The 16,594-nt window shown below is 50.8% G+C and overlaps 1 protein-coding gene across 8 annotated transcripts in view; it reads left to right on the plus strand.

The window, feature by feature from the left end:
• The window catches only part of CAMTA2 (calmodulin binding transcription activator 2), a 58,599-nt gene extending 45,304 nt beyond the window's left edge, over positions 1–13,295 (plus strand). For 3 of the 8 annotated variants that reach the window (XM_081886705.1, XM_081886703.1, XM_081886704.1), the window contains exons 17-23: positions 362–549; positions 3,325–3,565; positions 5,668–5,739; positions 5,975–5,995; positions 7,569–7,795; positions 11,036–11,110; positions 12,197–13,295. In XM_081886705.1, coding sequence (XP_081742831.1) covers positions 362–549; positions 3,325–3,565; positions 5,668–5,739; positions 5,975–5,995; positions 7,569–7,795; positions 11,036–11,110; positions 12,197–12,263 — 891 coding nt within the window. In that variant the 3' untranslated portion in view covers positions 12,264–13,295. The remainder of the gene's footprint in view (positions 1–361; positions 550–3,324; positions 3,566–5,667; positions 5,740–5,974; positions 5,996–7,568; positions 7,796–11,035; positions 11,111–12,196) is intronic. The other 5 variants (XM_081886708.1, XM_081886706.1, XM_081886710.1 and 2 more) reach the window with 5 other exon arrangements.
• The last annotated feature ends 3,299 nt before the right edge of the window (positions 13,296–16,594 follow it).

Consider the following 16,594-nt stretch of genomic DNA (forward strand, 5'->3'; position numbering starts at 1 on the left):
TCTCTCGGCTGACCTTGCAAGGTTGTTGTGGGGATTCACTGAGGACTAGGGGGAGACCAGAGTTCGAATCCCCCCCTACACAACTCGGTGGCTATGAAGCTCACTGGGTGTGGCACACTGCCTCTCTCAGGCTAAACTAGAATTGCAGAGTTGGGACCCCCAAAGTCATCTAGTCCACCCCCGGCAGTGCAGGAATATGACCCTCGCAGGGTCATTGTGGCGGGGATGAAATGAAGAAGGGGAAAATAAGGCTCATGTCGCCTTGAGCTGCTTGGAGAGAACCATGGGATAGGAATGCAGTGGTACCACAAAGGAGACCCCGGCACCAACGGCCTCTTTCTCTTCTCCGGCCCCCGGCCAGGTGGACATGATCACTTTGGCCAAGCAGATCATCGAGGCCACGCCCGAGCGCATCAAGCAGGAGGACTTCAGCTCCTCCGAAGCGCCCCTGAGAGAGCGCCCGGGGAACCTGGGGCTGAACGAGACCATGACCTGGCTGGCCAGCTACCTGGAGAATGTGGACCAGCTCCCCAACTTCTCCCAGCGGAGGTAAGCGTCTCCCTTCCTCCTAGGCAGGTGGGCAGGGCGGGCTTCTCCTCTCCCAGGCATTGCAGACCCCCACCTTCAGGTGAGAAGTCAAAGTATCAGAGAATTGTGGAGTGGAGAGGAGGCCCCAGGGGTCGAACAGCTTTTACCGTCACAAAATCCTTCTTAGCGTTTAGCTCTCATGCCCTCCAACTTTCCTCATTCGATTCAGTGTGTCACTGCTAAGCATTTCCTTCTGGGTAAGTGCAGGAAACGCACAAAACGGCAGTATTTTCATAGAATCATAGAATCATAGAGTTGGAAGAGACCACAAGGGCCACCGAGTCCAACCCCCTGCCAAGCAGGAAACCCCATCAGAGCACTCATGACATATGGTTGTCAAGCCTCTGCTTAAAGACCTCCAAAGAAGGAGACTCCACCACACTCCTTGGCAGCAAATTCCACTGTCCAACAGCTCTTACTGTCAGGAAGTTCTTCCTAATGTTTAGCTGGAATCTTCTTTCTTGTAGTTTGGATCCATTGCTCCGTGTCCGCTTCTCTGGAGCAGCAGAAAACAACCTTTCTCCCTCCCTCCTCTATGTGACATCCTTTTATATATTTGAACATGGCTATCATATCACCCCTTAACCTCCTCTTCTCCAGGCTAAACATGCCCAGCTCCCTTAGCCGTTCCTCATAAGGCATCGTTTCCAGGCTTTTGACCATTTTGGTTGCCCTCCTCTGGACACGTTCCAGTTTGTCAGTGTCCTTCTTGAACTGTGGTGCCCAGAACTGGACACAGAACTCCAGGTGAGGTCTGACCAGAGCAGAATACAGTGGCACGATTACTTCCCTTGATCTAGATGCTATACTCCTATTGATGCAGCCCGGAATTGCATTTTAAACATCTTTGAATTTATGTACAGTCATACCTCAGGTTACAGCCGCTTCAGGTTGCGTTTTTTCAAGTTACGGACCGCCAAAACCCGGAAGTACCGGAACGGGTTACTTCCAGGTTTTGGCGGTCACGCATGCACAGAAGTGCTAAATCGTGCTCTGCGCAGAAGCGCCGAATCACAACCTGCAGGTTGCGAACGTTGTGGGTTGCGAATGTGCATCCCGCATGGAACACGTTCGCAACCCGAGCATCCACTGTACAGTGTTACCTCGGTTTACGAACTTAATCCGTTCCGGAAGTCCGTTCTTAAACCGAAACCGTTCCTAAACCGAGGCGCGCTTTCCCTAATGAGGCCTCCCGCCACCGGTGCCCTCCCACTGTTTAGATTCCGTTCTTAGACCGAGGTAAAGTTTGCAAAGCGGGACACTGCTTCCCGTTTTGCGGAGTTCGTAAACCGAATAATTCGTAAACAGAGCTGTTCTTAAACCGAGGTACCACTGTATAGCATTTGGAGAAGCCTGAGCGAAAAAGAGAACCCTAAATCCATAAATACAACCAACTAGCAATGATGCTGATGTAGAACAGAATGTCCCTATTTTCATCTGAGGAATGTTGGAGGCCACAGAATATCCTTTCTTTTGCTATTTGAAGCCATGAGTTCAAATCCTTCCCTCTTGAGCAGCAGAAAACAAGCTTGCTCCCTCTTCCATGCAACAGGCCTTGAGATATCTGAAGATGGCTCTCATCTCTCCTCTCAGTCTCCTCTTCTCCAGGATAAACATCCCCAGCTCCTTCAACCGTTCCTCATCCGGCTTGGTTTCCAGGCCCTTAATCCTCCTCCTCCTCTGCACACCTTGTCAACATCCTTCTTAAATTGTAGCGCCCAGAATTTTTTTTAATATAAATTTTTTATTAGTTTTTCAACATATCATTTTCAACAGTAATTAAACATACTTTCATATCTTATACCGTTTGTTTTTTTACTTCCATCAATCACATCTGAAAATTTTCCAACCTGTTCACTAAATATACATTTCTTACTTTCATTATTATGTTTAAATCTCATAACTAATCTCTCTATTCTTTCTCTACTTTGCAATGTTTCGTATATTTCTCCTTACAAAACTTATTATAATCCTACTAGCGTAATTTGTTGATTACAGTTGCTCTTCAAATAGTTCATATATTTCTTCCAATCTTCTGTGAATCTCTGGTCCCGCAGGTTTCGAATCCTTCCTGTCATTTTATCTAATTCTGCGTAGTCCATTAATTTTGTCTGCCATTCTTCTTTCGTCGGAATTTCTTCTTGCTTCCATTTCTGGGCTAACAATACTCTTGCCGCTGTTGTTGCATATAAAAACAATTTAACATCTTGCCTATTAATATCCTCACTTCTAATACCAAGTATAAATGCTTCTGGTTTTTTAAAAAATGTGTATTTCAACATCTTTTCCATCTCATTATATATCATTTCCCAGAAGTTTTTTTACATTCTTACATTCCCAAAATTGTAGTGCCCAGAATTGGACACAGTATTCCAAATGTGGTCTGACTAAGGTGGAATAGAGCAGAACTATTACTTCCCTTGATTGGGACACTCAGTTTCTGATGCAGCCTAGAACAGTGTTCGCCTTTTTCGCTGCTGCATCACACTATTGGCTCACGTTCAGCCTGTGGTCTCTTCAGACCCCCAGATCCTTTTCACATGGGCTGCTGCTGAGCCAAGTGTCTCCCACCCTGTATTTGTGCCCCTGGTTCTTCCGGGGTTCATTTCGTCCGTTTGGGCCCAGCTCTCCAGTCCGTTCAGTTCCTCTGGAGTCCCGATTCTGCCTTCCGCGATATCAGCTCGTTGCTGACCCTTCGCCGCCGTCTCTCTCCCCCCCCCCCAATTTCTCTTCCAGGTCCCTGGCGTCCTCCCCCTCCGGCCACTCCTGCCTGAGCCCCCTGCCCTCCCCGCTGGGGGAGCTGTCCTTTGACCGCCTCCCCCCGCCCCCCACGGCGGCCAGCTGGGCCGAGTTCCTCAACGCCTCCGCCAACGGGAAGATGGAGAGCGACTTCGCCTTGCTGACCTTGTCGGACCATGAGCAGCGGGAGCTCTATGAGGCGGCCAAAATCATCCAGACCGCCTTCCGCAAGTACAAGGTAGGTCTGGTCCGGGGAGGCGCTTTGGCAGATGGGGACCATGCTTCTTCCTGGGTTTGCAGGTCAGTTTCCCTGCCCATCCCAACAAGCATCTAGCTATCCCCTCTTGGAGACCGGGCACTGGGGTGAGCAGGTACGTGGTTCTCCCCCTACCCATTTATTCTTCACAACAAGCCTGCGAGGCTCAGAGATGGAGACTGCAAGCTTCATGGGTGGTGGGATTCGAACCCAGATCATAGGGCTTTCCTAACTGCAATTATTTGTATGGTTTTAATAGACTTTATATACACACACATACTGTAGTTTTAATTCTACGAATGTGAAATTGTTTTCTAATTCTTATTTTCCTATGTTTTAAGCTGTTCTCATTTTAATCTGTAAGCTGTCTTGAGTTCCTGCCAAGGGGAAAAGGCAGGGTATGAATAAATATACAATAAAAGTAGTAATAATAATAGTCTGACACTCACTAACCGCTATACCACGCTGCCTCTCGGTCCTCTAGCACAGTATTTGGCAGCTCTCGCTCAGATTTCACAGTTGGGAAGTCTCTAGGCTGTAGCAAACAGTCGTAGTCCAAGGCATTATTATTCTTATTCTTATTATTGTTATTATTTTAAAATTTGCATACCGCCCTTCACTCGTAGATCTCAGGGCTGTTCACAACATAAAAATACAAGATAAAATACACAAATGACCAATAACCCCTCTCCCACAAACACATCTAAAAGACCAGAGAATGTTAATCAGAGAAAGGACTGACTATAGAGAAACGGGAGCCACTGCAGAAAAGGCCCCATTCTTGTGTGGCCACGCTCTGGACCTCTTGTGAAGAAGGGCCTCACATGATCACAGAATCATGGGAGTTGGAAGGGACCGCGAGGGTCATCTAGTCCAACCCAATCTTTTGCCCAGTGTGGGGCTCAAACCCACAACCTCAAGATTAAGGCTCTACCGACAGAGCCACCTCAGCAGATCGCAAAGTCTGGGTCGGTCTCTATGGGGAGAGGCAGTCCTTGAGGTCTTGTGGTCCTGGGCCACTTAAGCCTTTATAGGTCAAAACCAGCACTTTGAATTGGGCCCGGAAACTAAATGGCAATTGGACCAGGATCGGGGCAATATGCCCAAACCCTCTTGCCCAGGTGAGCAACCTGGCCACTGAATTCTGCACCAGAGGGCACCAGGTTGGGGAGAGGGGTTGCATTATAATGCGCCACTGCGGACTCCCGTTTTATGAGCTGCCGAAATGGAATCTGGAAAGCCAGACGGGCCATTAAAAAAAATTAATTGAGGTGGAGAGAAGTGTGTTGGTTAAGCCCCTGAGGTTTACAAACTCCTCTTCTGCCTCCTTTCTCGCAACGAGAAGCCTGGAGGGTGTCACAGGCTGCCTCTCCCTATGACAAAACTTGCTGGCGCCCCCTAATGTTGGCCTCCGGGGCCTCCGCCCTACCTGTCCCAGCCACCACCTGGAGCAAGGGTCCCCAAACTAAGGCCTGCAGGTTGGATAAGGCCCAAGGGACTCGTCTATCTGGCGTGGGGCGACCCCCGCTGCTGCCATCACCCACTCTTACTGCCCATTTCTGAGTCGGAGGAGCACTGGAAATCATAGCTGTCAACTTTCAGATTTGAAAATAAGGGATCAGCAGCCTCACCTGTCCCAGGGACAGTCTACGGGATATCTAACAATCCAGGATAGCAGCGGGAAGCAACGCTGGAATAAGGGAATTTCCCGCAAAAAAATGGAAGGTTGACAGCTATGCTGGAAATACTTTGTGTGCATGCATGTTATTTGCGCATGCGCAAGCGTTCTTTCCTGTGCACATCCGGGTCAGAGGAGGCCCGTGCACATGCACACAAGCTATTTCCAGTGCTCCTCCGACCCAGAAGTGTGCCAGAAATAGCGTGTGTGCACGCGTATGGGCAAGCGCTCTCCGGCCCGCCGGGTGATCGGCACTGGAGACACCGGCCCAAGGCACAGTAAGTTTGCTGACACCTGACCTGGAGCCTCCGCCTTCCCTTGTGCTCCTTGGAGGGGGGTCTGCATCGGGGGTCTCACCTGGCCTGCCTTTCTCTCTCTCCCCCCCCACCCCCTCGGTTTCTGGCAGGGTCGCCGGCTGAAGGAGCAGCAGGAGATGGCAGCCGCCGTCATCCAGCGATGCTACCGGAAGTACAAGCAGGTAAGGAACAGCCGGGAGGGAGAACGTGGGGAGAGGTGTGGGATTGCTCCAAGGGAAATGGGAGAACGGCATAAACCGAAGGGACCCCCAGGGGTCATCTAGCCTGACCCGCCGCAGGGCTCTTTCTCCCTGGGCGGCGCCGGCACACAACACCCCCTCGGGGGAAGTGGCCGTCCCACGCTAGCAACCCGCCGCCCCATGAACTAACCTGCTCTTGTTGTTTCTGTCTTGCAAGCTAACCTGGATTGCCCTGAAGGTAAAAGAGGAGAGGAGGGGGCCGTGTGTGTGTGTGTGTGTGTAGCGGGAGGAGCCTGCCGCTGCTTTGGAGGGGAGGGTGATATCCGCCCTTGATTCCACTGGGGAGCCCAGCAAAACCTTTTCCAGGTGACTGAACTGTTCCATGTACCGCATTTTTCGCTCCATAAGACGCACCTGACCATAAGATGCACCTAGTTTTTAGAGGAGGAAAACAAGAAAAAAAAAATTCTGAAGGAAACAGTGGATGTATGATTTTTGTGGTTCATGCTGTGGCCACAGACATGTGATCTGATGGTGAGTTTGGGGTGACCCAATGCAAAAATCCTGAGGATCCATGTGGATCCGTGCTTTGTAACCACGTTTTTGCACCATTGCGGCCCCAGGAAACAGTGGATGCATGATTTCTTTTGCTGCAGGCTGTAGCCATGGACATGCTATGTGATCTGGTGGTGAATTTGGGGTGAACCAATGCAAAAATCCTGAGGATCCATGGGCTTTTACCTCCCCCCTTATCTCTCTCCCGATCCCACCGATCAGCTGCTTCCTTTCAACACTCCCTCCCCTCTTGTTTGCCTTAGTGTCTTTTCTTTAGCTGGAGCAGTTTTTTGCTCCTCCTTTTCTTCTAATTTCTCTCCTTATTGCTTTGGTCTTCCTGTTTCCCCCCTTTGCAAGTTTGCTGTCTTTCCCTCCCCCCTCCCAGGCAGCCTCCTTTATCGCTAGCCTCCCTTATCTCTCTTTCCGATCGGCAAACGATCACCAGCTTTGTTTCAACACCCACTTCCCTCTTTCAAAAAAAAGAAAAAAGCACGATCTGCTTTTCTCCCCTGGGCAATTTGGCTCCAGGGACCACACATTCGCTCTGTAAGATGCACAGACATTTCCCCTTGCTTTTTAGGAAGAAAAAAGTGTGTCTTATGGAGCAAAAAATACAGTATATGCCACCTGTTCCTCCAAGGAACTCAAAGTGGCACCTGTGGTTCTCGTCCCTCCCCCCTCCTTGTTTAATCCACACAACAACCCTGTGGGGTAGGCTAGGCAAAGAGGTAGTTCCTGGCCCAAGGTCGCCCCATGGCCTAATGGGGATTCGAACCCTGGTCTCCCGAGTCCTCATCTGACAGCTGCAGGCAGTTTGGGGGGATGGATGGCCTTGCTGCACCCAGGGAGAAGCACCCAGGGAGAAGCTCATCTCCACAGTTCGTGGAGGAGGATGGGCAGAGCGGTTTGTGCTGAATTCTTGAGCGGCAGGGACCTCCAAAGGACATCTAGTCCAACCCCCTACAATGCGAGAATCCCTGACGGGTGGCCACCCGACCTCTATTAGAAACCTCTAAGCAAGTTACTCCTGTGTGGGCTCAATTCCATGTGGATGGATCCTGGAACCAAAGAGTTGTAAGGGACCCCCAAAGGTCATCTAGCCCAACCCGCTCTAATGGTTGAAAAGGTGCTGATGTGGTTGGTTGGTGGGGAGGTATCCGGCACAGTCGGGGTTCCCTGGGGTGTTTGGGGGTGTCAATTTGGAGACGGGGCTCCCCAAATAACCGCTTCCTGCCTCCCTCCCTCCCTCCGGTCAGTACGCCCTGTATAAGAAGATGACTCAAGCGGCCATCTTGATCCAGAGCAAGTTCCGCAGCTACTACGAGCAGAAGAAGTTTCAGCAGAGCCGCCGCGCCGCGGTCCTGATCCAGCAGTACTACCGCAGCTACAAGGAGTACGAGAAGCTGAAGCAGGGCAGGCGGGCCTCTGCCGCCATGCAGCAGAAGATCAAGTGGGTGCCCGGACGCCTGGGTCCCCCAGAAAGGTGGGCAGTGGTGGAGGGGGGCTCCGGGAGAGAGCGCCCGCGTTGGCTGCCTCCGTTCAAAAGTCGTTCGTGTAACGTCTGTAGCGACAAATCCCTGAAGAGAACCGGGTGTCCCGCTTCGCAAGGAATGAGAAAAGGCTCCCGCGCTTGGTGGGGGTGTCTTAAATTCCTTTTTTTTTTTCAGCCGGGGGCCGGTCCGCTGTCCCTCAGACCATGTGGGGGGCCGGACTATATTTTGGAAAAAGAATATGAACGAATTCCTATGCCCCACAAATAACCCAGAGATGCATTTTAAATAAAAGCACACATTCTACTTATGTAAAAACACACTGATTCCCGGACTGTCCGCAAGCTGGACTTAGAAGGTGATTGGGCCGGATTCGGCCCCCGGGCCTTAGTTTGCCTACCCATGGTCTGCTGCATTACTATGAACAGTGCTTTTTTTTCCCCTTAAAAAATGTTTGGGATACTCTCATTTTCCTACTCATCTTGAAATACTGCCCCTCAATGAGGACAAACTTATATTCACAAAATGTTTAGGGGTATGCGTCCCCCCAGGAAAAACCCACTGACTATGCACAAGGAAGTTTACAAGCCAAAGAAACAAGAAAACGCGCAGCAAAGGCCTTATAACAATCTGATCCAATACAGTACGGTGGGACCTCTGGATGCGAACCGGATCTGTTCTGGAGCCCTGTTCGCATCCAGAAGCGAACGCAACCCGTGTCCGCAGGTCGCAATTCGCCGCTTCTGCGCATGCATGTGACGTCATTTTGACCACCTGCGCATGCGCGTGCAGCGAAACCTAGAAGTAATGCGCTCCATTACTTCTGGGTCGCCGCAGCGTGGAACTCGAAAATAATATCCCAAAGCTACTTCAGCCCGAGGTATGACTGTACCAAAAAGCCATAAAAACATACATTTAGAAGAAACAGCTGGCATATCCAATGAGGTATGCACAATAATCCATTAGAATATAATAGCCCACAACAAAATTAACTCTCGTAATAGCCACAAACAATAATCAGACAGAATATCACTCTAATAATCAATTGCTAAATTCTTTATTCTGCTGGACCTGTCTGTCTCTGGCGGCGATGCACACGTTATAATCGGTCCAAATAACAGCGAGTCACAATGCATAAAATATCACAGTCTGTACATAACCATTTAAAAGCCTGAAATTGAGAAATATCCCTGGGAGAGGCAGTTGCTGGGCTGCACTTGTCAACGGCTGGGGGGCCCCTATCCCCCTCCAGCTTCTGGGATCCAGAAGCATTTCAGCCTTGGAGGCCCAAAGGCCCTGATAGCCCTCTCCTCCTCCTTGTATATATCCCATCCGCTTTTGATTTGGCGGCCCTGACTGCTTCCAGTGGGAGAGAGTTCCGCAGTTGAACCCTGCAGTGCTATGGGAAAGAGGACTTTCTCTCCTCCTTACCGAGTCTTCCAACATCAGGAGGGAGGGAGCCCACCCCCTCTGAGCGCCCACCAAAGTAAAGCCCTGGTGCGGCCCCTGCCTGACCGCTCACGGCCCCAGCATCCTTGCCGCAGCCGGCCTCTCTCCGGCCGGCTCCCTGCCACGACCGAGTGCGATATTATCCGCCCCGGCTGAGACGGAGTAGTAATTTTAGACTCTGCAAGGTCATTCCTCTCCTTCCCTCTGGGCTTGACCGCGCGGCCTTTTTTCCGATGCTCTCTAGGGACTGGAAACTTGGCTAGTCTTCTGCCTTTTGGGGGAGGAGCAAACCGCCCCTTCTCTGAGCCCGGGGAGATGAATGGCTCATGACTGCCCTTTCCTGCCAGCTGACCGAAGGCCAGGCAGGGGGATCTGTCCTCGTCTTACATTTCTGTTTTATTTATTTGTTTGTTTGTTTATCTTGCTGGTAGTTTGTTTGTTTTCAATTTTTATCCTGCCCTTAATATTTCCCCGCCCCGCCTCCTGCAAACACATTTTAAAGGCCATAGAATGTTAATCCGCCCAAAGGCCTGGTTGTAGAGAAACGTTTCGTATAATAATAATAATAATAATAATAATAATAATAATAATAATAATAATTTATTTATACCCCGCCTTTCCTGTTTCAGAAAACCAGGCTCAGGGCGGCTAACAACAAATTTAAAACACTTAATTGATGCAACAAAAAAAAGTATAAAACGTGAATAACAATAAATTCAGAATTCAAAAATCAATTTAGGGGGGGAAATCCATCCAATAAACATTAGATGATCACCAGGGCTAGGTGGCTGAATTAGTCCTACTTGGGCCAGCGAGGAGACCAGGGGAGAATTAGCTGTGGGATGACAGAGCGGGGGATCTTCATAAAAAGGGGAGGAAGAGGAATAAAAGATCAGGCTAAGTTCAAATTAAAGGCCAGGCGGAATAGCTCTGTCTTACAGGCCCTGCGGAAGGAGGTTAAATCCTGCAGGGCCCTGGTCTCCTGGGACAGAGCATTCCACCAGGTTGGAGCCACCACTGAGAAGGCCCTGGCCCTGGGGGAGGACAGTCTGACTTCCTTAGGGTCCGGGACCTCTAAACTGTGGTTATTCATGGACCTTAAGCTCCTCTGCGGGGCAGACCAGGAGAGGCGGTCCCGTAAATACGAGGGCCCATTTGTGCCACCTAAAGATATGTAAGGAAGGCGCTAGGCGAACCTCCCTGGAGAGGGCGTCCCACAAATGGAGAGTCACCACAGAAAAGGCTCCGTTCTCGTGTTGCTGCCCTGTCCGGGCCTCTCGCGAAGGGGGCAGACAAAGAAAGGCATTGGGTGATGATTGCAGGATCCGACAGGGAAAAGGAAAGTTTCCCCTAATGCTTAGCCAGAATCTCCTTTGTATTTCATTTCTCGCTCCCTCTTCCACGGGAAAGCCCTTTAGATATTTGAAGAGGGCTACCATATCTCCTCTCTGTCATACCCACCTCCTCCTTCAACCATTCCTCATCAGGCTTGGCATCCAGACCCTTGATCATCTCAGTCGCCTGCCTCTGCACCTGTTCCACCTTTGTCAATCTCCTTCTTCAACTGGGGTGCCCAGAACTGGACGCAGCACTCCCAGTGGGGCAGAAGAGACCAGTAATATGATCATAGTGTGTTAATCGCCTTCGCTTTTGTTGCTGCTGCATCACATGGTGGGCTCACGTTCAGCTGGGTCCCTTTGCACTGTCGCCAAGTACATGTTCGCTCCCTTGAACCCAGCACCCCTCCCAACACACGGCTCTCTCTTTCTCTCCCCCCCAAACAGAGGAACGTTCCTAACCAAGAAGCAAGACCAGGCAGCTCGGAAGATCATGAGGTTCCTGCGACGTTGCCGACACAGGTAAGCTCAAAGGAAGGGAGCAGAGGCAGGCTTAGGTGGCTTAAAAGTCTTTGGGTGGACTGTCCTGGTCTGCTTTAAAAACAGTAGTAGTAATTTTTATTTTTTTCTGTGTTATACACGATAGCTGCAAAATGCAGTGTTGTCAAACAGGATCTGGGGACAATAGGAATTCGTCCTGTTTGCAGAGTAAGCGAGGGAAGGTTTCTGCCACTTTGAGGATACCTCTCTGCCCCACCCCATAATTATTATTATTATTATTATTATTATTATTATTATTATTATTATTATTAATTTATTTGTACCCCGCCCATCTGGCTGGGTCTCCCCAGCCACTCTGGGCGGCTTCCAACAAAGATAAAAGATACACTAAAATGTCACACATTAAAAACTTCCCTAAACAGGGCTGCCTTCAGATGTCTTCTAAAAGCTTGGTAGTTATTTTTCTCTTTGACATCTGGTGGGAGGGTGTTCCACAGGGCGGGAGCCACCACCGAGAAGGCCCTCTGCCTGGTTCCCTGTAACTTGGCTTCTCGCAGGGAGGGAATAGAATAGAATAATAGGTGAACTGGACTCCTTGGCAGGCTTTGAATAAACAAACACAAATTTATTATTGGTAACATATAGACAGATAATTTAAGGATCTTTACAATTTAATAATATGCGGAGAATAACATGTGCTGAAAAACCAGAGAAAGGAGCTGAGGGAGGTCCGGTGAGCTTTTCTTGGGGAGGGAAAATTAGGGGTGGGGGAATGAGCATGATATGTCTTTGATAAATTGTTATGCTGAAATTCTTAATAAAAATTATTTTAAAAAAATAATAGAATAATAGAATTGTATTTCTATTATTGTATTGTATTGTATTGTATAATTTCCCAAGTTGTTAAGGGCTTTATATACTCGGCCCTGAAGCCAGAACAGATCTCTGAGCAGCCAAGGTGTCGTATGCCGACAGAGCCTCCCTCCCAGCTCCCAGATCAGCTGCATGGGAAGAATGGCGGAGTCGGAAAGGGAACCCCAAGGGTCATCTAGCCCAACCCGCTGCGGGGGAATGTTTCTCACGCTTTCCCCCTGTCTCTCCTTGCAGGATGAAGGAGCTCAAGCAGCGAGAGGAGCTGGAGGGGCCCTCACAGAAGCGGGGCCTGGCCACTTAGCCCCCCACTCGCCCTGAGCCCGACGGCCGAAGAAGGAGAGTCTTAAGCCCAGGCGAAGAAGGAGCTGGGGCAGGACTGTGCAATAGAGACTGGCTGAGTGGGGGGGGACAAACTCCTTCTCCCTCCCCCCTCCCTCCCCCCCCAGGATGGTGGGTGCAGAGGGCGCCCTGCAGTGCCTCCCCCCCTCCGCCCCCACGCTTCGCCTTACATTGGTGCCAAGTCTTCACCCCGCTTCCCTCCTCCCTTTTACCCCCATGTGTGGGGCAGGGGCAGAGTAGCCGAGGTTTGGTTCGGGGTGGGGGGCCTCCTCCTCCAAGCCCCGAATGCGCAGGCCTTACTGCGTAGGAATCTGCCTCCCCTTGAGCCAGGCCACTGGGCACCCACTCGGCTCAGTATTGCGTGCACTGGCCGGCAGCATCACCACCAGGGTTTCAGGCAGCCCTGCTTGGCGCTGCCAGGATTGGACCTGGGACCTTCTGCAGGCGAGGCAAGGTGCTGCAGCGGCCCTCCTCCAAGTCACTGACCATTTGTCCATCCAGCCTACACTGACCGGCAGCAGCGGCTCTCGGGGATTTCAGGCTCCGGCACTCGGCAGATGCTGCCAGCGTCCTTCTGCATGCCTACTCTGCCAATGAGCCACGAGGGCACTTCCCGTTGGCCCAGCTAGTTCAATATTGCCTGCACGGACTGGCAGCAGCAGCGGCTCTCCCGCAAGCCAGGGAGGAAATCCCTCCCAGCCCTTCTTGGAGGTGTGTTGGGGATTGAACCTTCTGCATGCCAAGCAAGTGTTCTGCTCACTCAGCTCCGGTGCCCCTTATTGAAGAAGCCCCCCCTTCCTGCTCTCACTCCCCTCCTTTCTCCCGTAATGCACTTTTGAATCCCCACCCCACCCTCAAAAAAAGCCGGCCCAATTTCCCCTGTGTACATCTTCCCTCTTCACAAGTGTACATATCTGGCCTCTCCGGGGCTGAGCTGCTGGATCTCACGGGGTCCCTCTCTCCCTCCCTCCCCACCCCCAAAGCTCCCCCCACCTTGGCCTCCCCTCCTGTAAATATTTGTAACATATGGACAAAAGAAGATGAAAAAAGCTATACTTCAGAATCTATTTAAAATGTGAAGGCATCTTTGCTTCGGGGGGGGGGAGGGAGGTGCATGGGTTTTAATTTCGGAGCCACGCCCACCGTCGTCGTGTATTTAAGCCCCGCCCACCCTACCGCTTCCCCCCCACCTTCCATCTGTCATTTCTACAGTTTTTTGCATGAGTTTTCATTTGTTTGTACAAATTTACATTAAACCGCAAAAAAAAAAAAATTGCGTGTATGTGAGTGTAATTGATTGGAAATGCTGTCCCGTACGAGGATCGAACCCGTTACCTTGGTGTTATCTGCACCTAGCGATCTGGGGTGAAAAAGAGCTCGTCCCACAGCAATGTGGGGCTCGGTTTATTACGCCCAGAGGCACAGCTCTGCCTATTTTCAGCACCGGGGTTGCAGACCGGACCTTCCAGCGCTGCCTCTGAGCATGTGCCGAGTGAGTTTTCGTCACTGCAGAATTGCAAAGTTGGAAGGGACCCCCCCCTGCAGTGCAGGAATCACAGCTGTGATATTTTGGGGGGTTTTTTATTTGCACACACACAGGCTGAGCATAATATGACTCTAACACCTGCACCTGGCCAGGTAGCAACAAAGGGAGTCACCTTTCTTCTTGTTGTTTAGTCGTTTAGTCGTGTCCGCCTCTTGGTGACCCCCTGGACCAGAGCACGCCAGGCCCTCCTGTCTTCCACTGCCTCCCGCAGTTTGGTCAAACTCATGCTGGTCCCTTCGAAAACACTGTCCCACCATCTCGCCCTCCGTCATCCCCTTCTCCTTCTGCCCTCCATCTTTCCCAACATCAGGGTCTTTTCCAGGGAGTCTTCTCTTCTCATGGGGTGGCCAAAGTACTGGAGCCTCAGCTTCACGATCCGTCCTTCCAGTGAGCATTCAGGGCTGATTTCCTTCAGAATGGAGAGGTTGGATCTTCTTGCAGTCCATGGGACTCTCCAGAGTCTCCTCCAGCACCAGAATTCAAAAGCATCCATTCTCCGGCGATCAGTCTTTACGGTCCAGCTCTCACTTCCATACATCACTACTGGGAAAACCAGAGCTTGAACTATACGGACCTTTGTTGGCAAGGTGATGTCTCTGCTTTTTAAGATGCTGTCTAGGTTTGCCATTGCCCTTCTCCCAAGAAGCAGGCGTCTTTTAATTTCGTGACTGCTGTCACCATCTGCAGTGATCATGGAGCCCAATAAAGTAAAATCTCTCACTGCCTCCATTTCTTCCCCTTCTATGTGCCAGGAGGTGATGGGACCAGTGGCCATGATCTTCGTTTTTTTGATGTTGAGCTTCAGACCATATTTTGCGCTCTCCTCTTTCACCCTCATTATGACTCTAAAACGTGCACCTGGCCAGGTGGCAAAAAGGGGAGTCACCTTTCTTGGCGATCCACAAAAGGCAACAGCGGGGGGGGGGGGGGGCCTCACCTCTCAGCTGCAAAGATCCTGCCAATTTAAATCCAGAATCTTTTGACCTTAAAGATCCACTGATATCTCTGAGAGGCCATTGAGCCCATCCCAGTCTCATTACAGCCTCATTCATTCACACAATGTTATCATCCCGCAGAAGGGAAATGAGCCTATAGGCGCCTGCCCGGTGGGGCAGGGACAAAAACTCTGCATGGAGGATTAGGGTTAGTGCAGGAGTGACAACTTGGCCCCACAGCTGTGGGTGCTCCAGGGCCGTGGGTGCCATGCAGCGTGCAAGGCCGTGGCACAGAAATCTGTGGGTGCTCAGCCCCTTCATGGGGAGTTTTGTGGGTGTTCGCCTGCTCTTGCAGTGACCCCCGAGCTAACCCCAAATTGCAAGGGCCCAGAAACGACAGCAGCAACTCTCCTTGTTTATTCCTAGCCACTGGTTTGCAGAAGCATAGCTGCCTCCAACAGAGGAAGAAGGAGGAAGAAAATATTGCTTTTTGGGGGGGGGGGGTAAGGCTATAACTTGTGGACTGCCCAGGATGGTAGATCTGTATCCTGCAGGGGCATTGAGTCGAACCCCCTGCCATACAGGAAACCCGTGAATCCCAATGAAGTTGCATGTTGGGCAGAGAAAATAAAAGGTAAATCTCGCCCAGATCTGGCCACAGTGATCCATGCAATGGGCACCTCCTGGTTTGACTACTGTAATTCGCTCTACGCCCTTGAAGCTGACCCAGAAACTCCGGCGGGTGCAGAATGTCGCGGCGAGACTCCTTACGGGGTCCTCACCATGTGATCGCATTCACCAGCAGCACTGGCTCCCGGTGGAGTACAGGATCAGGTTTAAGGTGCTGGTTTTAACCTTTAAAGCCCTTTGCGGCCTCGGACCCTCGGACCTATGGGACCGCCTCTCCTGGTCTGCCCCACAGAGGACCTTAAGGTCCACAAATGACAACATTTTGGAGGTCCCAGGTTGCAAGGAGGTTAGATTGGTCTCGACTAGGTCCAGGGCCTTTTCAGTAGTGGCCCCGACTTGGTGGAACGCTCTGTCCCAAGAGACCAGGGCCCTGCGCGACTTGACATCTTTCCGCAGGGCCTGCAAGACAGAGCTGTTCCGCCTGGCCTTTGGTTTGGACTCAGTCTGACCCTTATGTTTCCCTTCCCTTATGGTTTTGACTTTTAAAATGAGGCTGCGTTTTAAATTGCATTTTAACCTGTATTTTAAATTGTTTCTTTTTCTTTTTCCTTTTTATGTTTTTACTGCATTTTTTTGTGTGTGTGTGTTAGCCGCCCTGAGCCCGGCTCTGGCTGGGGAGGGTGGGGTATAAATAATTTTTATTATAATTATTTATTATTAAATGACCCCTGGACAGTTAAGTCCAGTCAAAAGCAACTATGGGGTTGTGGAGCTCATCTCGCTTTCAGGCCAAGGGAGCCGGCGTTTGTTTGCAGACAGCTTTCTGGGTCATGTGGCCAGCAGGACTAAACTGCTTCTGGCGCAACAGGACACCGTGACGGAAACCAGAGCGCATGGAAACGCCATTTACCTTCCCGCCGGAGTGGTACCGATTTATCTACTTGCACTTTGACGTGCTTTCGAACTGCAAGGTTGGCAGGAGCAGGGTAGCAACGGGAGCTCACCCCGTCGCGGGGATTCAAACCTCCGACCTTCTGATTGGCAAGCCCAAGAGCCCCCTTTGGCCTGATCCAGCTGCCAGGCTCTTCTGATCTTCTTAGGTATAACATAGCCATTGAGACTAGTAGAATTTGTCTAATCCTCATTTAAAGCCAACGTTCGGGGGGCTGGGATTCCGTTAGC

Source organism: Podarcis melisellensis (assembly GCF_964234715.1).
Source record: "Podarcis melisellensis genome assembly, chromosome: 13".
NCBI classification, from domain to species: domain Eukaryota; kingdom Metazoa; phylum Chordata; class Lepidosauria; order Squamata; family Lacertidae; genus Podarcis; species Podarcis melisellensis.